Source organism: Hypanus sabinus, chromosome 12 (genome assembly GCF_030144855.1).
Source record: "Hypanus sabinus isolate sHypSab1 chromosome 12, sHypSab1.hap1, whole genome shotgun sequence".
NCBI classification, from domain to species: Eukaryota; Metazoa; Chordata; class Chondrichthyes; order Myliobatiformes; family Dasyatidae; genus Hypanus; species Hypanus sabinus.
In genome coordinates, this window is record NC_082717.1 from 66497857 (window position 1) to 66520869 (window position 23013).

Below are 23013 nucleotides of genomic sequence, written 5' to 3' on the forward strand. Positions count from 1 at the left end.
TGAAATAATTTTGGTGAAGAAGATTAAAGAAAATGCAGGTAGTTTTTGTAAGTATATTGGGGGGGGGGGAGGAGAAAGAATAACTATAGAGAGAATAGAGCCCATTAAGATGAAAGGGAACATCTTTGAATGGAGCCGTGGGAGGTGGGCAAGGTCCTTAATATTTCTAATTTTTTTAAACCACGGAAAAAAACATGAAGACTTCAGAACTAGAAAAAGTAAATGGAGAGGTCTTGAGAAAAGTCTGCATTAGAGGAGGTTCTAAGTGTCTCAAAAGGGTATGTGGGGAGGCACACCTCTAAGGTCTAACCAAGTACATACAGAACGCTGTGCAAGGCGAGAGAAGAAATTGTGGGAATCCTGCCTGAAATATTTGCATCATCATTAGCCACACACAAGGTGCTCATAGACCAGAGGGTAGGGAAATGTTGTGCTTTTATTTAACAGCAGCCAGGAAAAACCTGGAAAGATGTCATTAAACTGGAAAGCATGCAGAAAAGATTTACAAGGATGCTGCCTGCACTTGAGGAACTGAGTTATATAATGAGGTTGGACAAGCAAAGACTATTTCTTACAGTGTAGGAGATTGAAAGGTGATCTTATGGAGGTGTGCAAAATCATGACAAGCATAGACGTGAATAGACCGTCCTTTTCTTCAGAGTTGGGGAATCAAGATCTAGATGGCATAGATTTAAAGTGATGGGGAAAAGTTTAAATCAGGATGTAATGGACGATTTTGCTTTAAATAACACAAAGGGTGATATACATGCAGGTATTAACTGTCAGAAGAAGTGATTGAGGCAGGTACAATAAAAAAATTTAAAAGACAGTTGTGCAGGTACATGGATTTGGGAAGGTTTAGAATGTTACAGGACGAACTTATTTAGGGATCTTGGCCAGCATGGGACAGTTGGGCTGAAGGGCCGGTTTCTGTGCTGTAACTCTGTGCCTCCAATTCCTTTTCCACCTTCCAGAATCACTGGAAGTCAGTTCCCAGCCTTCTCATTGCAGTTTGCTTGCTCAAGAACCATACACAGGTGTCAATACAAATGAAGGCTCAGTCTCTTTAATCTATAATGCTTTAGTCGAGGCAGAACTGTTCTGTTTGTGTTGTGTATATATTCTTGGTGACTCAAGTCAATATAAATGTTAACTCTTTCTGGCAGATTGAAACAAGAGTTCATCTGAAATCTTATCGAGGCGTTTTATACCTTATTTTTTCTTTGTACGAGCAAGATACTCTGAATCCCAAAGGATATTCCTTCATTTTATACAGGGACAAGACCAAGAAAACAATAATTAAGTATCCATTTATTTAACTAGTGATCAATGAAGTACCACAATCACAGCTGTGTCATGATACTATCATCCAGTACTATTCTTCTTATTTTCATCAATAACATTACAGTTGTCAGAAGGGAAAATTTCATTTGCCAGGTTATATCTGATGGCTAGCACACTGGGGTTTACGAAAGGCAGTGGCAAAGCAGACAAAATATAAACAATCCCAATGGAACAATGCAAAACAGAACCTTTTTTTTTTGGTGGGAAATTGAGAGACCGCTTCATGAGGACATTTGGAAAGGTTTGTTTCAGATAAGAAATGTCTCAAATCTCAAACCCTCCTTTTGCTTCTACATATGCTGTCTGATGTACAAGGGGTGTTCCTCCAGCAGCTTGTTTTTTTTGCTCCATATTCAAGCATTTGCAGTCTCTTGTGTCTCCAACAATTACAAAGAGTAAGGAGGTACTGAAACCGTAAACATTTACACACAAGAGAAATTTCAAAAAGATTTCAGAAGTGACACCAATTTTATATCTACTGTAAATTATTCCAAAGTCCTCCACTTATATTTTTGACCTGACTGTCATCTGGAAGATAAAACTGCTCTAGAGATATTGATTCACAGACCCCAAGTGTCTGGTACTTAACCAAAGAAGTTGTTTTGATTGTGGAACGTGACCAAAGGTATTAGCACACTCTTTCAGGGTATTGAACACTTCCCAGTTCCCTTTCAGATAAGGGGAGACATAGCAATAGAACTTAAGACAGGACATTCTTTGGGATTTGTCCTATGAGTAGAACTTAGAAAAACAGAGGGTCATTCTAATGGGCTACATTACAGACCCAACCCCACCCTTCCCAAGCCTGGTTGAGGGGAAGGAATGAATGGCAAGTGGGAAGCTTTTAAAAGTGTGATAGCAAGTGTCCAGAGACAACATGTTTTTGTAGGGTGAAGGGTACACCTGGCAATTTTCCGGAACCTTCAGTGACAAGAAATACTGAGACTCTGGTAAGCAGAACCATACATTGGGTTTAGGAAGCAGGGATGAACAAATCCCTTTATGACAATAAAAAGATTGAGAATATACTGAAGAGGGAAACCAAGAGGTCAAAGAGGGCTACAAGATAGATCTGGTTAGTAAGGTTAAGGAAAGTCCCAAGAAGTTCTATGCGATATTAAGAGTATAGAGGTGACTAGGGAGAGGAGATTCAAATACAAGATCGCTTAACGTCAATTCCAGTTTTTATGTGTAAAGGAGAACAAAATAATTGTTACTCTGAATCAGCAAAAAGATCCCACAATAGGGAACACAATAATAATAATAATAATAATAATAATAAGCACAATAAATACGCAAGATAGCTGATATACAGAGATTGACTGCACGTCCATAAAGTGACGGTAAGCACAGGTATGTCTGTGCAGGAAATGATAAAATGTAGGTGTGGGTGTGGTGGAGTGGATTAGTGGATGGAGGTGTTGATCAGCCTTACTGCTTGGGGAATGTAACTGTTTTTGAGGCAGATGGTCCTGGCTTGGATACTACATAAGACCACAAAGCTCCTCCCAGACGGGGTGTAGGGGTGTGAGTGGTGCGAGTTCTTCTGAAGTTAACAGTCATCTCTTTCGTCTTGATGACATTGAGGAAGAGGTTATTTGCCTGGCATCCAGCCTCCAGTTCTTCCTCTCTATAGGCCGTCTCATCATTGTTGGAAATGAGCCTGTCGTATCAGCGGCGAATCTGATGATGTGATTACTCAGGTGTTAATCTGTGTAGCCATGTGTGAGCAGGGTGTACATCAGTGGGGTCAGCACACTGTCCTGAGGGGCAGTGTTTGTGCATCCTGACTAGCTGAGGTCTGTTGTTTAGAAAGCCCAACACCCAGCTGACAGTGGTATTTAGAGCAAGGAGCAGGAATAGGACTTAGTAGGAATTGGGACCACTTCTTTTCACGTTCTATGTCAGATTTTCGTTACGGAATTGATGGCTTTGTGGACAAGTTGGCAGATGATACAAAGATAGGTGGAGGGACAGGTAGTAAGTGCTGAGGAAGCAGGGAGTCTGCAGAAGGATTTGGACAGTTTAGGAGAAAGGACAAAGAAGTGACAGATGGAATACAGTGTAGGGAAGTGCACTTTGGTGCAAGGAATAAAGGTGTAGCCTATTTTCTAAACAGGGAGAAAATTCACTCAGGAGCCCTTTTGCAGGTTTCCCTCAAGGTTAAGTTGCAGATCGAGTCAGTGGTAAGGAAGGCAAATGCAATCTTAGCATTCATTTTGAGAGGACTAGAACATAAGGGCAGGGATGTGATGCTGAGGCCTTAAAAGGCCATTGGTCAGATTGCACTTGGGAGTATTGAGGGCAGTTTCGGGTCCCTTATCTAAAAGATGTGCTGGAAGGAACAGAGGAGGTTCATGAAAAGGATTCTGGGAATGAAAGGTTAACACTTGAGGAACATTTGATAGCTCTGGGCATGTACTTGCTGGAGTTTAGAAGAATGAGAGGGATCTTGAAACCCATCGAATACTGAAAGACCCAGACAGAGTGGATGTGGGGAGGATGTTTCCTATTGTGGGTGACTCCACAACCAGAGGGCACAGGCTCAGAACAGAGGGACATGCATTTAGAAGAGATGACAAGGAATTTTTTTTAGCTAAGAGGGTGGTGAAAAAGTGGAATTCATTGCCAAAGATGGCTGTGAAGGCCAAATAATTAAGTATATTTAAAGCAGAGGATAACAAGCTCTTGATTAGTCAGGGCATCATAGGGAGAAGGCAGGAGAATGGGACTGAGAGCGACAATAAATCAACCATGATGGAATGGTGGTGCAGAATTAATGGGCCAAATACCCTAATACTGCTCCTACACCTTACAGTCTCAGGAGTTCAGAGGGGTTGCCTATGTCTCAAGCTGCAGGAGATGGGTGGGATTTTTAATGAACATTTCTCTTGTTTACTGAGGAGAAAATCATGGTTGCTCAAGAGATTAGGGAAACAAGTGAGATGTTTTGGAGGACATTTGCATCATCAGGGAAGAATTATTTGTGGCCCAACAGTGCATTAAGGTGGATAAATCCTCAGGGACTTACTGAGTACATCATTCAGCAAGCTGGCCTTCATCAGTCAGGATTCTGAGTATAGGCACTGGGGCATTACGCTGCAGCTCTAAGCTACTGGTGAGGATATACTTGGAGTACTGCCTACAGCTCTGGTCACCCTGTTTTAGGAAAGATATGGTTAAACGAGAAAAAGTGCGCAGATTTATAAGGATGTTGCTAGGACCAGAGGGTTCTGAATTTAACTATCTATTTAGAGTAAGTGCAGAACAGGCCCTCCCAGCCAATGAGTTGTGTCACCCAGTAACAGGGAGGAGTTGGCCAGGCTGGGTCTTTATTGATTGGAACATAGGAGAATGATGGGTGACTTCATAGAAAAATTATGAGACACATAGATTAGGTGGACGGTAACAGTCCCCCCCCCCTCCCCCCCCCCCCAAGGTAGGGCAGCCTAAAACTAGAGTCACACCTTTAGGGTGAGAAGGGATAGATTTAAACAGGGACCAGAGGGGCAACTTCCTCCCCATGTGGAGGAGGCTAGTATATGGAAGGAGCTGAGACAGGTATAATGGAAGAGGCACTTTGATAGGTACGTGAAAAGGCTGGGCCAAGTGGGTCGCGGCCAAACACAGGAAACTAGGATTAGCAGGGTGGGATGGATCTGATGGGCCCCAGGGCCTGTATCTGTGAGATATTGTTCTACAATTCTATATTCCGCAAACTCCCATTTCAAACTTGATATGCTTCCCCAAAACAAAAATACTCGTTCAGGTCCAAGAGTCTCAAGTTATTTCTAGTAAACAGGTATATCTAGTTAGTTCATACTGTATTTCTGTGGAAATACAGTACTTATGTTTTTATTGTTTTCCCTCCGCTATGGGCGTAAATTGTGTCATTTTCTAAAATGATTTAAATTATTACTGGTAACCTGGTGAAGGAGACAGAAAGAAAGGAAGTGGGCAGCAAGTGGAAATTTTAGACACAATAGCTTTGGAACAACCTTTCTCCCTTGTGATGCATTTAAGGTTGTCAATAATTGGGGATTTGTGAATATCAGAGGTTCTAGAGTGGCTCCTGTATATTTCACCATGCAAATCATGTGGGGATCTCTACAAGCATTTGTCTGGTTAAGCAAATTTCACTGCCATCGAACAGTTACTCTGTTGTAATTACAACTACTGTTGTATTGACCGCTTACACAGAAATAAAATCTAACAAAGGTATTTCCTTTTCAGCTCAGTTGTCTCCATTATTCTAGGATTAATGAAGCCTCCCAGCACAGATATTGCACTGAAATTAATGCAAGGCAAACATCATGCACTTTTAATATGGAGTGAAGACCACACGATATCAAAACCACACCTCTGCGGTTACCTTGTGCTTCAGCCCATAGAAACCCACGTGTCGCTGATGCAGTTGCCCACTAAATAGAGTAGCAAACTTTACAGTTGGTGCAATCAGATGCATGGGAATATATAGTGTGACAAGAAATAATTATTAACAATTTTTCAGACACTGAAAATTTAACATGCAGAACCTCACTTTTCCAGAATTTTCTTGATATTGAAGATCTAAACTTTTTTTGGCTGTTCTTTATATTCCTCTCCACCACAAATCCACTCTTCCAGTACATGGTTTCAATTTGCGTTTCCTGCTTTAGATTACGTAGCTCAGGTGAGAATTCCTCAATCTAGCTAAACAGGAATACATTTTTACTTATGATGTACAGAAACTACAGAACAATTAAAATCCTCCACATCTCCTATTCTGGTTTGGAATCATAACCTGGTACTTTTGGGTACATCTTGCCCCACTTTCCATGGCTCTTTACATTAAATAAAGATTGGCAAACTGCGACTAGCTTACCAACAAAGCTTCACCAGAAAGTGTAAGGTGAGATTTTACCTTTTGTGACAGAAACAATGAATCAGCGAGAACAAGTTCTTCTCCTCTCCCTTCACCATCCCCATTTTACACGTCACTTCATTTAGCACATATTAATCATCCCGAGGAAAGAACAAATTTGTACCTGGGATTGACCAATTGACCAAGGATCCATTATCTCAATGGTGGTAATCATTAAACTGAATGCTATTCCAAGATTACAAGCAATAGAAAGTAATGACCGACATGGAAGCCTCCACTAACTGGGACCGGCCGTCAATGTTGTGTCCCGGCTGTCTACAATCAGTTGGTACGCAAGCCAGGGCAGTATGATATGGAGAGCAAGCTTTTGCCCATGCAGGGTCTATCTTTATTTGGAGCTGATGAATAAAAAGAAATAGCAGAGACCGATACAGCTTGGCACCAGGGTTGTTGCAGGAATTGCCAGTCAGCATTGAACTCAATAAAGCACTGCCTCCAGGTGTACAGATTCTTCTGTCAGGGTTTCCTCTCAAAGCCTTCCCCAGGAGTGGGTACAGCTGCAAGGCATCAGAGGTTTGAGACCAGAGTTTTCCTTCTCCTAGATGAACTGCCAACCATAGTTGAAGAGCCCTTTCAGTCCAAAGTAGACCGGTTTTAAGGTCAAAAGGTTCACTTATTACCAAAGTATACAACTTTGAAATTCTTTTTCTCCAGTCGGCACTAGTAACCTGCCCTTGCCCCCTCTCCTGTCAGTAGAAATGGTTCTGCCAGGCTTAATAGCTAGGCCACACATGAAGTCCAGGAGCTAGACTTGGTTGTCAGAGGATATTTAAGACATACATCTTTAAGAGCTCGTAGTTGATAGTGGGAACTCATTTCCACTACTGCTCCCACATCCCAGTTGTGACAACCTTAAGGAATCAATATATTGTGCAGGGATTAATGGGGAGGTAAACACCATCACCATTAGGGAGTGTGGCTGGATGGGCTGTAGCTTTGAGATAGCTCATTCTAGCACCGGTAGTTGATATAATCTGGACAGAATTTTACACACTTTCTTGATGGAATCCAAATGTACAATTTTTAACCCCCTAAATTATTTAAGAGGGCATTTAAGAAACTAGGCTTATCTTTTTGGAGGGCTATGTGGGAGGTAAAGGCTGGATTGAGTTTAGAAGAGGTTAAAATGTTGGCACTACATAGTAGACTCCAAGGCCTGTACTGTGCTGTAATGTTCTGTGTTAACAGACCTTCAATAGCCAAATTAAGTTGTCTGAGAAATTCCAAGACAGTGCAAAGGATTAGATAAAATTGAGACTAACGAAAGGCAAGCAACATTCACTATGAACGCAGATTAAATATCATACAGCAGCAAAGTCCAGGGATCTGCAGTTATCCCAAGCTGCACCAATGCTTCAACCAGCACTGAAGTCCATACGAGAAGACTGGTGCACTGCTTTATTAAACACAATACAAAATGCCAGAGGTGGTGCAGTCAGCTGTAAATACATTTTCAAATGCTGTGATAGGTGATAATTATTTATAGACTACCTTTCTGGCACAGATACTTAAATGAGTGGAATCTCAGGGCTGGTTTGATTTTACTCTTTGTGGAAAGGCCTGAAATTTACATCTGTTAATATAAACAGGCACTCAGAGCCCTACCTCCTTACACATAAGATAATTATTTTATTTTCAAAAAGTACCATGCATTATTCTTCCTTAAAAAATCCCCAAATCAGTGATTCTCAGTTTCAAATTTATAACGTGGCAACAATTAAATGCATGCAAAGTGATTTCTGTTTCCTTAGGTAAATTATATAAATCTTCAGAAATATAAATATTAACCAAGTCTTCAAATCAATCATATCTTAAATCTTAGTGCCTGTGGTTTGTTATGGTCTGAAATCTAAACATGATATCAGTTGCTTTGGTCAATTTTATTCCTGGCACATGTTCCAAGAACCCTCTTGCTGTAGCTACCAAAACAACTTCGTGCCAAGTCAAAAGGCAAGATCAGAAGCTGGTTTTATTGTTAAATGCAAAAGAACATGTATGCACAGGTGCAGTGAAAATCTTACTTACAGCAGCATCACAGGCACTAGCATTTATGAGATAAACACAAATAAATCATAAATTACACGATTTTCACAAACAGGAAAACACAATTAGAACAAAAAAATTAGTGGAAAGTGATCATAGTATTGGTAAACTGCAGTGATTAAGGATTTGTAAATCCCCCCCCCCCCCACACAAAGAACCAGTGGGGTAGGGAGAAGGGAAGTATGTTTTCTTAAAACAGTGGGAGCAGGACTTCAGGTAGCTGTGAAAAGATGTCGCGGTTCAGGTGGTGAGGATCCTGAAGTTGGTCAAGCATTTTATGATTTTATGCTTAGAAGAAATTCAATACTAACAATATCAAAGAGGTAGCAGCAGAATGAGCTTGTTTACTAACTCAATGAACTGTCTTTTAAGACCTAGTCTGTTTAGACAGCTCATTACAAGTTGCAATCTCTCATTAACTCATTCAGGTGTGTTCAGATTTCAAACTTGCACCTGCTCCCCCTCAATTCAAGAATGAAACAACAAGTACTGAAGAAAAAATTCAAGGTCTTTAGTTCAGGGAAATCTAATTGGTTCTGCAATCTGTCGGTTACTCTTGCCCTTGCATTTTTTTTCCCAATACCTGAAAACAGAATTCTGATAAGTCCAGTTCAGCTACTGAAAAACATATGGATACGGGGAAATGAATGGGAATTCTCCATCCCTGTCACATTTGACAAAAAACATGTTCCAAGTACTGATGGACTACAAACTGCAACCACAGCTGAATAATTATTTCAGAACTGATCGCAGATAATTGGCTAACAATGCTATTTCAGCAGCCTGTATTTGACTAAATGTGGGCATAAGATGCTCAGGACAATTGGATCCAACCTAACTTTTTGCTGGGCAATACAAACATTATCTTGCTGCTGTGCATTTCCCCATAATCTTGTGTCTTTCTCCACAGATCTATCCAAATTTCTCCTAAAAGTTATAATAGTCTACTAACTTACTCATTCCATCCCTCCCGTCAACAAAATTATTTCACCTATCACCTAATTAGTTGCCTCTATTTTGAAATGATTAAAATTGCACTAAAATTTCTCTGCCCCCTATTATGCATCCATTGTCAATCTTGCAAATGAGAAACAAACTAAAAGACAGAAATGGGATTTAAACAAGCTGTTTGCACCCTTCCACCACAGGTCCAAATGGCTACACTTTTGATTAAGTCAGAAATCCCAAATCCTCAACTCCAAACTTAAGTTCATAATAACCAAACGAATTAGTGCCCTCACTCTCTGGAGAACTGTAACAATTTGAAAACCGTAATCAAACTTAATTCATTGAGTCTACTCGTTCCAGAGAACCAACTTCTAAGTCTACATCATTACATAAATTTCTTAAAAAAAGACAAGGATAACAGAAGTATCCTTTAAAGGCATACCCTTATCGCTTACTTAACATCATACAGCAGGGACATCTTAAAGTAATTTACAATCCATTAATAATGTTTAGAGGCAGTCCTACTGTTAATTAGATTAAGGACGACATCAATCAGCACAAAGTTAATTATCTGTTCTTGACAATATTAGTTGGGATGGAACACTAGCGTATCTCTGCTTTTTACACTATAAGAACTGAAATGCAACACATTGGAATGGCAGCACCTCTTAATGTAGTATTCTCTAAGGACTTCCCTTTGACAATACTGTGATCCTTGGGGACCACACTAGATGCAATCTTGTCGTATTGCTCAAATCCAAAGTGGCCCATGGTCTCCTCATTCGGAGGTGGCAGTGCTATCAACCAGCATAGCTGGCTGACAGGAGCTGAAGCATGTCCACAGGTGCTGTGGACACTCCATAGTTTCTGTTCATTGGAACCTATTGGGCTGCTGAGCCACCATTTGAGGAGAGATACCTTCATGAGATCTTCACTAGTGATTTTCTTCTGGTAGTGTTTCTGTTGTTGTTTTAAGGTCATACAATGAACATTATAGAGCAGATCAGGTCAGTCAATCAAAAATTCTGGTATTGGTGATATACACATCCTTGTAGCCTCTCACTCACACATTGACATAATTTAACAGGTGCCATTATCTAGATTGGATACATTGCCTTGAAGTCTTATACTTACTCCTCCTAGTAAAATGTTCAAAGCATGACCTTGTCATTACCAACAACATGTGTAACTCAGCAGGGATCCACAGCAGTCAGCTTATCATTCACCTTTCATTTCAATGGACAAGACCATATTTGGCCTCCGTCGTTAAAATCTTTGTTCCAGGTAGGATGGCCTGTTTGTGTAGACACATCCCTAACCCCAGTGGGTGAATGGTCCCATTGTTTTGTGGATACCTTGGGAGATGGTAAGACTGAGGGAGGCTCAAATTCAGCCAGCTTGGCTTTGTTTTGCCAATGGAGCCAAACCTACTATTTGTCAAGCTTGAAATTGATTTCTTCCTCAACACTTTCTCTTGCACTTTCCCCATATCTCTCAGTTCCTTTAACATCCAGAAATCTCTTTACTCTGTTTTGAATGAACTCAATGACTGTGGCCCCACAATCATCCAAAAAAGACAAGAAAAATCCCAACCTCTGGGTGAAGAAATTTCTATTGACCTCAGTCCTATTCTGAGACCATGAGGACTGGTTCTGGGATTCTCTATGTTCCAATGAGATCTCATCTCGTTCTTCTGTACTCAAGAGAAAGCTACTCAATCTCTCCCAATATGGCAAACCTGGCATCCTTGAAACAAGATAGGCTAATTTAACTTTTTTTAAAGAAAACATACAGAGTAAACAATACCTTTTTGCAAAATCCACCATATAAGGTACAGAATAAAGAAACTAAGTCTTAAAGAAAGCCAAGTCTTAAAGTTCAAATTCTGGATGTTATAAAACTTAAGACAACTGAATGCAATTTGCAGGAGTGTAAGTGTTATGACCATCACTGCTACTCCAAAAAATAAGGCCTGTGTTTTCTCACTAAGATGCATCACTTCCATTCTCAATTTTTCTAGCTTTTTCTCAATGAAATTTTAACTGGTATACGTGCTGAGGGATGCACTGCAGCCAACACCAAGACTTTTTGGGGAAGGACCACAATTAAGAGACATACTGCTAGCACAAATGGAGGGACCAAGTTGGGTAGGAAAAGCTCCTCGAACAATGATAGCGGGTGTATGACCATGTGAGTGGCAATGGGCTAAGTTTGATTATAGGGTAGGATCTCAGCCTGAAACGTTGACTGTACTCTTTCCCATAGAAGCTGCCTTGACTGCTCAGTTCCTCCAGCATTTTGTGTTTTGCTATTGCTTGCTTATGCCCTTTTCTATTTAAAGTTTACACTACTTAATATACTTACCACAAGTGTAAAGGATTTGATCTTTTTCACTTCCTTTGTATATTTTTGTTATTCGTGAATAAATTCTATTTTTGAGATGAAGTGATCAGATGAAGCCACATTCCAGAGTGGAGTTATACTGCAAGCTTGGGGCTGCCACTGCAATGAGCCGATGGAGATCAGTACAATCCAAGGGCATACACTGGGAACACAGATAGACTTGGTCCTGTGTAAAAGCCTCTCAAACACTGAGGGTATAGCTTAAAGAGGAAACATGACTGTAAAGAAAGACATGTCCTGCATCTCCTACATTCTATTCCCCATAGATACTGTTACAATCACAGTGAATATCTGGAAGAAACTGCTGAAGGAGGTGATGTTTGAACAGTGGTTGGTCAAGAAAGGAGACTGACACAGGCAAATGGGATTAGCGTAGTTGGGCCACATGGACGGCCAGGACAAAGTGAACTGAAAGACACCATTTCTGTTATACAATCAAATCCCATCTTTGAAAGAAAAAAAATGACCTTGTGAAAGAAACGGATCCATCCACATAAGAAACAGAACTGCTGGAGGAACTCAAGCAGATCTTACAGAGGCAAAGTTTCTGGACAAGATCCCTGCTTCAACAGATTTTTGTGCAAGATCCTTTCCTAACATTGGATGAGGAGGTAGAATATTAGCTACAGCATAAAACCAGGAACTGCAGACAAATCACCTTTTTCCTAGTTTCAACTTTCAGCTGTGTGGTGAAAAAGGCACACTAGCATCTCTTTCAGCTCAAATAGTTGAGGAGGTTTGGTATGGGCCCCCAAATCCTGAGAACTTTCTACAGGGTACAATTGAGAGCATCCTGACTGGCTGCATCACTGCCTGGTATGGGAACTGTACCTCCCTTAATCACAGGACTCTGCACAGAGTGGTGCGGACAGCCCATGATTCAGGACATTTACAAAGATAGGTGTGAGAAAAGGGCCCGAAGGATCATTGGGGACCCGAGTCACCCCAACCACAAATATTCCAGCTGCTACCATCTGGGAAGCGGTACCGCAGAATAAATGCCAGGACCAACAGGCTCCAGGACAGCTTCTTCCACCAGGCCATCAGACTGATTAACTCATGCTGATTTGAGTGTTTTCGATGTTACATTGATTGTTCTATTTATTATAAATTACTATTATTGCACATTTAGATGGAGACATAATAAAGATTTTTACTCATGTTTGTGAAAAATGCAAGAAATAAGGTCAATTCAGTTCAATTCCTATCACTACACTCTTTCATTATTTTGTATCCAACATATTATCTGGCTTTCCCTTAAATGTTTCAATACTATACATCCATATACAATCTGCTGTTATGTTAATTGCCCTCAAGTACAGAATTTGCTGTGGGTTTGTTGGTGACTATATTTTCAGCAGCTAGGTCCAATCTTAACCCCAAGTGAAACATCTCTATACTGTCCCATAATATCCTTTCATAACCTGAAATACTTTGATTGCTTTCTGCGAAAATCTTGGCTTGCTTAACCTCTCATGAGAGACAGGACCACAAGGGTTTTGCCACAGCTGTAACGTTCATGAGAATTATTGAAAATGAGAGATATATACAGTTTATGACAATCAATGGTGAGGTGAAGGGGCAAGGTGCCAGACTCCAGAGATTCAAAAAGCATCTTAATTGGGGGGGGGGGGGGGGAAAAGAGGCTGGTGGTGAGATTGTTACAAAGGATGAAGTCATGTAGGGATTTCAACACAGGCCATGATATTAAATATAGTGGGGAAAGCAGAAAACTAATAAGGCCGATAAGCACAGGCTGAGTGAATGGGCCTTGATGTTAAATAATCTATGGGCAGGAGGTTTTGGATGAGCTGGAAATTTACAGTGAGTACTGCATGGGAGGCCAGCCAAAGGAGCTTTGGAGTAAAATCCCCGTGGCAGTAATCCAATATGCAATTCCCTATTCCCCACACCTAATAAAGGGAGTGAATCTGGAATGGAAAGGGGATTGAATTGGGAAACTCGGAGTCCCTCTCTAGCTTTAATCAGAATATGACTCATACCCTTAAGCACATGCAAGGAAAAATGATCGCGTATGTGAACCTTGAACCGACAGTGTGCATTTCAGCTATGCTGTTGCCTATCAGTTATTGTTCATCATGGCAACCATTGATTAATGAACACTGTACATACTGGATTTAACATATTTAGTAAAAGCCAGCTTAACTTTATTAAGCAAATTGAAGAGCCCACCACAAAGTACTGATTCATTTCAGGGCCAGAGAGAGAGAAAAAAAATCAAACATTTCTCGAATGTGTCAGAGCCTCTCGCATTAATATGCCAAGGGCTACAGTATAAAATTCAGACCATGTCATTGTATTTAAAACAGTCTATTTGTCAAAAGTCGACTCAAAGTACAAACTACCTAGGATTGTATTTGTACTTACTGTTGACCACCAACAATAGAAGAATGTTCAGAGAAAATCAAATGCCGTTCCGTATTTTGCAGTTAACAAGGAAGAGATAAGAGGTCAGGAGATTATTAGAATAGCTAACTAAGGAATGCTCTTTTTATTTGGACATAGATCCAAGTCACGCACACAACTACCATTTATATTGCACCTTTAACAAAGCAATTATCCAAGGATGATTCATAGAAGCTTAATCAGACAAAAATTGACTTTGATCCAAGAGAGATCTCAGAAAAAGAGGCTTAAATGCTTAAAAACTGTCTCAAAGGACAGAGTAGCAAACAGAATGTAGTCCACAATGGGATGTGTATGACAGTTCAGCTGCCAGATGTGGCTTTTAGAGTAGTGGGGTTCTACGTTCTTCACAAGAGGGCTTCCACTTGTGTGAACAGCACTGTAAGCATGCTTCTCTATCTAACTCTCTCTTGAATGCATCCAGAGACTGGGGCAGAGCATTCCACATATCCACCACCCTCTGGGTGAAAAAGTGTGAACAGCACTGTAAGCATAAATATACCCATCTCAAACCTAACTTAAACCTAACTTTACACCATTTTGCCAAAGCAGCACTCAGCAAAACTCAGTTGTAGAGCACAAAGTAGTGCAACATCCCAGGTACTACACAGGAGTATTATCAAGCAGAAAATTGCCACCACAACACAGAGGAACATTGCAGTGCAAAGGGCAGGAAGCTTTTCAATGAAGTTGGTTGTAAAAAAAGGAGATTCTGTAATTTGAGGAGAGTGGATCTGACATTGAGGTTTAAAGAGCAAATCCTTATTTTCACACCTCAACAATGATGAAATGATTAAAGATGGGGAGACCAGAGTTGAAAGAGAGTAGACTGGAGGGGCTGAGGTCTGGACGAGATTTCAGAAATGAAGGTCATGAAAGGACATGAAAACAAGAGTAACTGCTTTCTTTTTTTTACAAAATAAAGCGTTGCCTGAATGAGAATATGGCAAGAGTATACAAAGTGGAGAAGAAATGTGATCTCATCTGGGGTCATTCCACTGAGTCCATCTTAACCCTAGCTTTAAAAAGTGATGAAGAAAAAGAATAAAGAAAAAATATTTGCATTTCTGTAGTACTTTTCTTAACCTCAAAAACATCTCAAATAGTTGATGTTTCCAGCTGAGTCATCGACTGTTTACTCTTTTCCATATATGCTGCCTGACATGCTGAGTTTCTCCAGCACTTTGTGTGTGCTGCTTTGGATTGAGCATCTGCAGATTTTCTCCTATTTGTAATCTCAAAGCATATCTCTGTTTAGGTAGCAGAGCCATGATAATCTGTCTCTTAAATGTTCTTCTTTGACAGTCCTTCAGGATTGAAGACAGCTTGGTTCCAGCCCAGTTTGATGATTCTGAACTTGTTGTTTGGCATAGGCAGTTTTTAACGTAGTATGTTCTGTTCCTTCTGCTATTTATGCAGGGCTTCTGTGGGCTACTAATACCTCAGAATTCTCACCATCATCGCAACTGATCTTAATGACACTGTGGGCCAATGCAACAGACAAAGGGTAGTGAGGGATTCAAGTGCTGGGATATCGGTCTGGGAGACAATGTTGACAATGGTTCACTTATTCTGCCAGTGCATTTGGAGTAATTTTAAAGAGACAGTTTTGGTGGCATTTTCCCAGTTCTTTGAGAGATCTGTTTTAGGCTGTCCAGGTCTAAGAAGTGTACAGTAGGGCAGAGATTGTGCTGAATACAAATATAGATATCCCTTTTCTAAATTCATCAATGGCTCTCCAGGTGCATTGAATGCATGTGTGCTGAATTTCATTTATGATGTTTGTCTGCTTATGCAGAGAGCAAAAGGTACATTGTCAGGAAACAGTTTAGAGGGATGTGGGCCAAATGCAGACAAAATGGGACTAGCTCAGGTAGACAGCATGGAGGGGATGATTGAGTTGGGCCAAAGAGCGTGTTTCAATACTGTAAAACTTTATGACTCTCTATAGGAAGTGGTCCACTTTTTCCAGATACCCATCATGAACTTTCAATGCCAAAGGGCAGGTTGGAACAGCAGGGGGTAGGTTGGTCGAAAACCTTCGTCTTGCAGGTATGGGGTGCCAAGCTCATAACTTCAAGTGCTTTGGTGAAAGAAAATGGCCAGTGCTAAAGAACACTCCCTGCACACTTCTGATCATCATTATAAAGCAATTTAGATTCCTTTGACATGTCACTCACAGTTAAGAGCAAAGTCCAATTGTTCTATTATTTGCAATCTGGAAGAACTGAATGTGTCTGCAATGTAAACAAAATACACAAGACAGTACAATAGAGGCCATTCAGCCCATGATACCCATGTTGACCATGATGCTAATTTAAAGTTGTCTGCACATTCTTTATATCCCTCTATTCTTTGCTTGTTCCTGTGTCTGTTTAAATGCCTGTTAAACCACACTACACCTGATCTAACAAGATAAAAGAACCTGCGAATTCAAAATATGTGTATGCTTGTACTCTGGTATTAAATAATTAGTTTCAAATTTGCTGTTTAAATGAGGCCAAGTATCATGGTGCAATAAAAGAAATCAGGACTATAATTCCCCCCCACCCCACCCTCCATAGATGCTGCCTGGCCTGTTGAGTTCCTCTGGCATTTTGTGTGCATTGCTTGGATTTCCAGCATCTGCAGATTTTCTCTTGGTTATTTTGAAATTGTTTGGATTAGTTTGGAGTCCAAGTTGACCTAAATGCACCAACTGGATGCAGTAGATAGTGAACTGCACAGAACATTAGCCCATAGGGAGAGAACTGGATGAGCAAAAAAAAATGTTCTCGTTCTCCCCCAGTGGGTATCAATTACCCAGGTAATAACACAAGGAATTCATCCCCATCACCTAACCAAGAAGGACAAATATCAACTGGCTGCTCTGACAGTGTGTACATTTGACTATATTAAAAAGAGTGAAGATGTGGGATGCAAGCCAAACCTGTACAGATCCTGGAAATCAGGTCAGAGAGCACATGTGGGAAGAAAAGTAAATTGAAATCTTTGGTCAAATGTCCTCTGTCAGAGGATCTAATCTGAAGTATTAACTGTTTCTCTTTCACAAGTGTTGACTGAGGTCTCTGACATATACCTTTATAAAGAAAAGCCTGATTTTAAAAAAAAGTATGAAAGGAATAAAATCAAGCCCCCCCCCCCCCCACGTGTTTCTCTCATTTCACTCACATCTCTGTATATCTCACCAAATCACAGAAACATTCCCCTCTGTCTGCTCTTCACTCTCAGCTACCTTTGGTTGCAATGTTCCCTGGATAAAAGGCAGCTGTGGGTTCTAACTCCAGTCCAGAAACTCCAGCTCAAAATTTAAAGTGCCATCCTTCATATTTTTATTAAATACAACAACATCAATAAAACATTTTCTGGTCATAATTACATTGCTACTTGTCAAGACTTGCTGCGTATAAATTAATTTTCTTGATTCCTACATAACAACTATACATCAAAAAGTAGCCAGCTGCCAAGAAACCATCTTGGAATATCCTAGGTCTTATTATAAACAATGCCACGGAAATGCAACTCTTTAATTTTCACTTCCCTTTGCTGTTTGGACACTTAAGTTAACTTCAAATACAGAATGTTTTATGTCTGTCAAAGACTTCTTTTGTAGCACCTTCCAAATGCTGTTTCAAGTATAGATTGAGAGTTTGATACCAGCATGGAGATTATCTGAACTATTAAAAGAAAATAAAGCATTAAGAAAATTGGAATTGTGTTGCTCACTGGCTGCAGGACTGGCAGAAGAACGCAAGAGAGGAAGAGTGTGCCATGGCCCTCAAGCCTACACGACCGTTCAATATAAACATGTTTGATCTATTTTAGTCTCAACTTCTCCCTTGTGCCAATTCCCCAAAGCAATCTCCCATAATAATTCTTCAAATCTGGAAAATAGTTATCTTCACCTTAAATACTGTGGCAGGTAGGTCGGCCTCTGCCTCATGTGACGTCCCTCTTTTCCAATGAATGTCGGTGATGTTGGAGGATAGAATGCTGGTTCTGTGTTTAGGGACTATGGACTCTTTCAAACATGGTTTTTATATTCTGTGTTTAAAAAAAATCACCCATTCCTTTTCCGTTTTGTTCTACGAGAACAGGAGCTTGCAGGTTGATGTTCTGTTAGATTTTTTGCGCTGGAAGGGGTTGTTCAGGGGTCAACGTTCTTGTTCCGTTTTTGAGCAAAGGGGGTGGCTTTGGGAGCTGATGACCAGGATGCCATTCTTTTTTGCACGGGATGGGTTTAATGGTTCAGTCTGAACGACTTTTGTTTTCTTTCTTTGTTTCGTGGCTATCTGGAGAAGACAAATTTCAGAGTTGTATATGGACACACGCTTTGATAACAAATGAACCTTTAAATACATCTAATGACCCAGTGTCCACCATCCTTCCGGGCAGAGAATTTCAGTGATAAAAAAAAATTAGCTTTATTTGTCACATGTATATCAAAGTTACCCACTAGATCAAAAAAATTCTTATTGGTAGTAAGTAAAAATTTACTCCAAGAAAAATCACTGGTAATACTGTTTGTTAAAATGAAAAGATCAAAATTAAGGCCAGAGATACAATGTATTTCTTTAGTAAGGCTGCACATTTTCTTGCAAGTTAACAATTGATCCCCAAATAAACTTCTGTCTCTTTTTTTCTATAATCACGTAGCAATTAATTACTGAAGGAATCTGCTCTATTGTATCGCTAAACTAAAAGGTATACAAATTAAATCCTTTAAAGGTTTAAGAGCACAAGAACAGTGAATCTCTAACAAAGACAATGAAAGTCACATCAAACAACCAGCTCTGCTCAGTTTGAACACCTCTCTGCACTTGGCAAACATCCAGATAATGGGCTGGCCTCTGCCAAGCTTCCTGAGCACAAACTTCCTATGGAATCATTCATTTCTCCAAACCTGCAATATTCAATGAACCTTCTGACTACCACTGAATTTTGCTTTCAGGAAATAACTTACACTCCTGGAAAAATGTTAATCATCCATTACTACTAAACATTTAAGGGCATGCGGATTAAATTCTATCGGCTGCTGCTGGTGTTTTGTGCTCCACACGTGTCAAGACAAGGTGTACAAGCCCATGTTGACAGGAGGTTGATAACATGACATAAACACATCATATACCTGCTGTGACAGATTTTTCTTGAACAAAGGAACATCACAATATTTAAGCAGAGGAAACCCCACTTATGGAAAACAAAGATTACTCTGGTCTAATAAGACCATCCAAACACCCAAGGGCTTTCTGCACTTCAGGGCCAAGAGTAGAAATGAGCCTTTCAAATATCATGATATAGTCAGCCAGCAAGGAGTTTGTCAGTCCGCACCTTTTGGAAGGGACTTACTGACAAACTCCTCAGCCTTGACTGTCTTTGATCCAAACAACCTGACTCCACTTCACAGCAAATCATCCAGTCCAGGCCTCCTACCAGTCCAGGCTGATTAAAAGATGTAAGATTTGCTTTATTTGTCATATGGACATCAAAACACAGTGAAATGCATTGCTAGTGTCAAATCAAGTCAGCAAGAATTGTGCTGTGGGCAGTCCATCATGCTCCGGTACTAACATAACATGGCCACAACTTTCAGGATGAAAACGGAGCACCTGGAGGAAACCCATGTAGTCATGGGGAGAAAATACAAGCCCCTTACACATAGTGGTGGGAATCAAACCCCAATCGGTGATCACTGGCGATTGCGCTAACCGCTACAAGTTGAAAAGGTCACACGTCAACTGAAGAGCAACTAAAAGTTCTCAAACTTGATAGAATGGAAGGCTCAGTCACAGATTCATAACCTCTACTCCCACATCTTGCCAAGTTCTGTTCAGTTGGGCTATATAAGATTTTAGTTTGCATGCACAGTTTCCCTGTGATGGACGTGTGCACAAGGGAGTGGAAGGGGAATTGTGGGTAGGAACAATGCTGGCTCTCTTGTACCGAACTTAAATGGAGGAAGTAAAGTTGTTTAAAGTGAAGAAAATCTTGTCTTTGTTGTTTGAGTGTTAACACATCTGAGATATACATGCCAAAGGACTCACAGATGCACAGAAGGAGACCATCTTCAAAACAGGAGAGAAATCTGACTGGTGTCACAACAAATGCACCAAGGAGGGCCCACCTCAACGACCCACCTCAACTCCAACAAGCTGGAGTTGAGTTAATATACAAGTCAAGTGGGAATCTGCTCAATCTACGCCAGCCATCATCTACTTCAGAACCAAACTCACTCCAACTTCTACCACCAAGTTGCAGTACACAAATTTCCCGTGTACATGTAGGTTTGGAGGCCAAGCGCACAGTCACTGAAGTATGTGAGAGAATGGTCGGTACCCTTAACATTGACACAACAATGATTCTCTATGAAACTGCCCATTGCTCTTCATCCTCTGACAATGAAAGCCCACCAAAAGATAAGGAAAATGTCCACCATTTTGTATCTCAGCTCTTAGTGAAAGCAAATGGTGGCAATGAAATGGACCAGCAGTCTTTAGCCATCTGAAGATGAAGACCTCAAACCCTGCAAGAAATGAGCTACTGGGCAGTAATTTGGGTGCCACGGTAGCGTGGCAGTCAGCACGACATTTTACAGCTCGCTGCGTTGGAGTTCGAAGTTCAATCCTCTAAGGAATCTGTACATCTTCACTTCTCCCCCACCCCATGGGATTTCTCCAGGCACCCTGGTTTCCTCCCACTGTCCAAAGACATACTGGTTAGTAGGTTATTTGGTCCTTGTAAGTTGTCCCATGATGAGGATAGGGTTAAATCCAGGGTCGCCAGGCAGCATGGTTCCAAGGGCCAGAAGTGCCTGTTCCCTGCAGTATTTCAATAAAGACATCATCTCCTACCCTCCAGTATGTCTCCGAGTTACGAACTAAGCACAGCATGTACCTCAAATCACTGGAAGTAGATTACCAGCACCAACTCTGTAACACCCACAAATCCACCTTAGCAAGTTTGCACTGGTCAGCTTTCACAGCACCCACATCCCCATCACGTTCCGTTGTCTCTGGTAGCCAGGCCAGGTTATTTATGTGCTCAGCACCAGACTCCCAAAACAGTCACTCAGCACTGTCACTGAGCTTTACCGTGACAACAAATTACCAGGAGGGCAGTGTAAATGATTCGAGGACGGTCTTAGAGTTGCCCTGAAAGAAAGTGCAACATCCCGTCAACTTGAGAGAATCCCCATTCCAAACGACAGCTTAAAACAGACGGGGAAAAATTCAGACTGCCAGAGGTTCATCCCTTTGCTTTACCAGCCCTAATCTTTGCGTTTATCATCAACAAAACATTAACATGGCTTATCTTTCCACACATGCTGCCTAGAATGCTTCCACCATTTTCTACTTTTACTTTCAGATTTCAAACATCTGCAGTTGATTTTGGCTCAGACATTACATTGTCACTTTGTGCTAAAACCTGTGGACCAAACCCAGCTGGGTGCAGGGATCAGAATGTGGTCTAACCCCATCAATGTGTAACCAAGGAAACCTGCGGGAGACTGGGCCATTTTATTTTGTTTGCCTGCTTGGAGTCTGTACAATCTCCCCGTGTCACACAACACAGGCCCTCACTCCAAAGTGTCAATTCAAACCAATCATTTCCACCGAGGAACCAGAGTAAACAGATTTATAGCGGTTGGCAAATGAACAAAGGCTGAAGTGTACGAACAATTCTTTGGAAAAAAGTACACAGAGTTGTTGTAATCTGGAATGTTCTACTTTAACTTGATTCATCGCGAACTTGATAAATGTCGAAGAAATGCATCATCAAATGTCACAGGTGGAGAGAAAGGAACAGGGTGAATGGCACCAAGAGCTGGAACAGGTAAAAAGGGACTCATGTCAGCAGGAATACCGTCTCCGTTGCTCATCACCTCATGCAGCCTGGAGCCGCTGGCGTACAGGACACTAACCATGTCACTCAGTGTTGTGCAGAAAGCCACTTTACAGAAACACCTCTGTTGTCCTAAGTTTCCCTCGAGCCACAGCCCCTTCTTTCCTGTAGCAAGCCGACCGAGGCTTTCAGTCTCTAGTCTACTTGATGAAGCATTCTGTGATTGTAAAGGGGGGGGGGGGGGTTTAGAAATGACATATCCCAAAGTAGGGACTCCGACCCCAGACACTGGATTTTTGAGAGGGGGCCCTGCTGTTCCCCACTGCCCTGTACTTACCTGGTCCAAATCCACAAGGCTGCTCTTACTGGCCAAAAAGCATCCTGCACACAATCGACAATGCTGTGGCCCGTGTGGTGAGAGGGTCAGAACGAGCCCTGCACGCAAAAACCACTGAGGTGGCCTTCGACAGATGGCAAAGCCACACCCCAGTTTGCCATCTGTTGAAGCTGTCATGCTTTGGGAACATCTATGAATGTCCCTAACATTCACTAGCATTCAGAAATCAAGCGAAAATAAAACTGTTAAACTGTAAACTTTAAAATGAATCTTTAAAATGCTTCAATTAAAATATTGCAAACATAAATCATTTTATTCTTAGCTTTGAGCAAAAGCAAAACATTTGCTACATTGAAAATAAAAAACAGAAAATGCTAAAATACTCTAGTTCTGGCAGCATCTGGAGTGTGTAAAAAAAAAACAACTTAGTTTGGATGAAAGGCCACCAACTGTAAGGTGAACTTGGTTTCTGTCATAATAGATGCTACCCCCAGCATTTTAACTTTTCAGTTGTTTTTGTCTCTTTTCCTATCAGCTGTAAAAATCGTCATAGGAACAGTTCACATCCTGTAAGTGTAAATGTTGAGGAATCTCAGCAAGTTTTTCTTCCCCACTGAATTTCAGGCAGAGCCCAGTGATGGACTAACAAATTCCCCAGTTGGATCCCATCACTAAACTCAAGATTTTTGTATTTGGATTCACACGTGTTAAAGTCGTAGACATGCATTTACCAGCAAGATTCAGC

At 40.9% G+C, this 23013-nt stretch overlaps 1 protein-coding gene across 5 annotated transcripts in view; it reads right to left on the reverse strand.

The window, feature by feature from the left end:
• Positions 1-23013, reverse strand: part of sertad2b (SERTA domain containing 2b) — an 81867-nt gene that overhangs the window by 16369 nt on the left and 42485 nt on the right. Inside the window, exon 1 of one of the 5 annotated variants that reach the window (XM_059986151.1) lies at positions 17995-18373. The exons of the other annotated variants lie outside the window; for them this stretch is intronic. Coding sequence (XP_059842134.1) covers positions 17995-18032 — 38 coding nt within the window. The 5' untranslated portion in view covers positions 18033-18373. Of the gene's footprint in view, positions 1-17994; positions 18374-23013 lie in introns of those variants that run through there. 5 annotated transcript variants of the gene reach the window in all.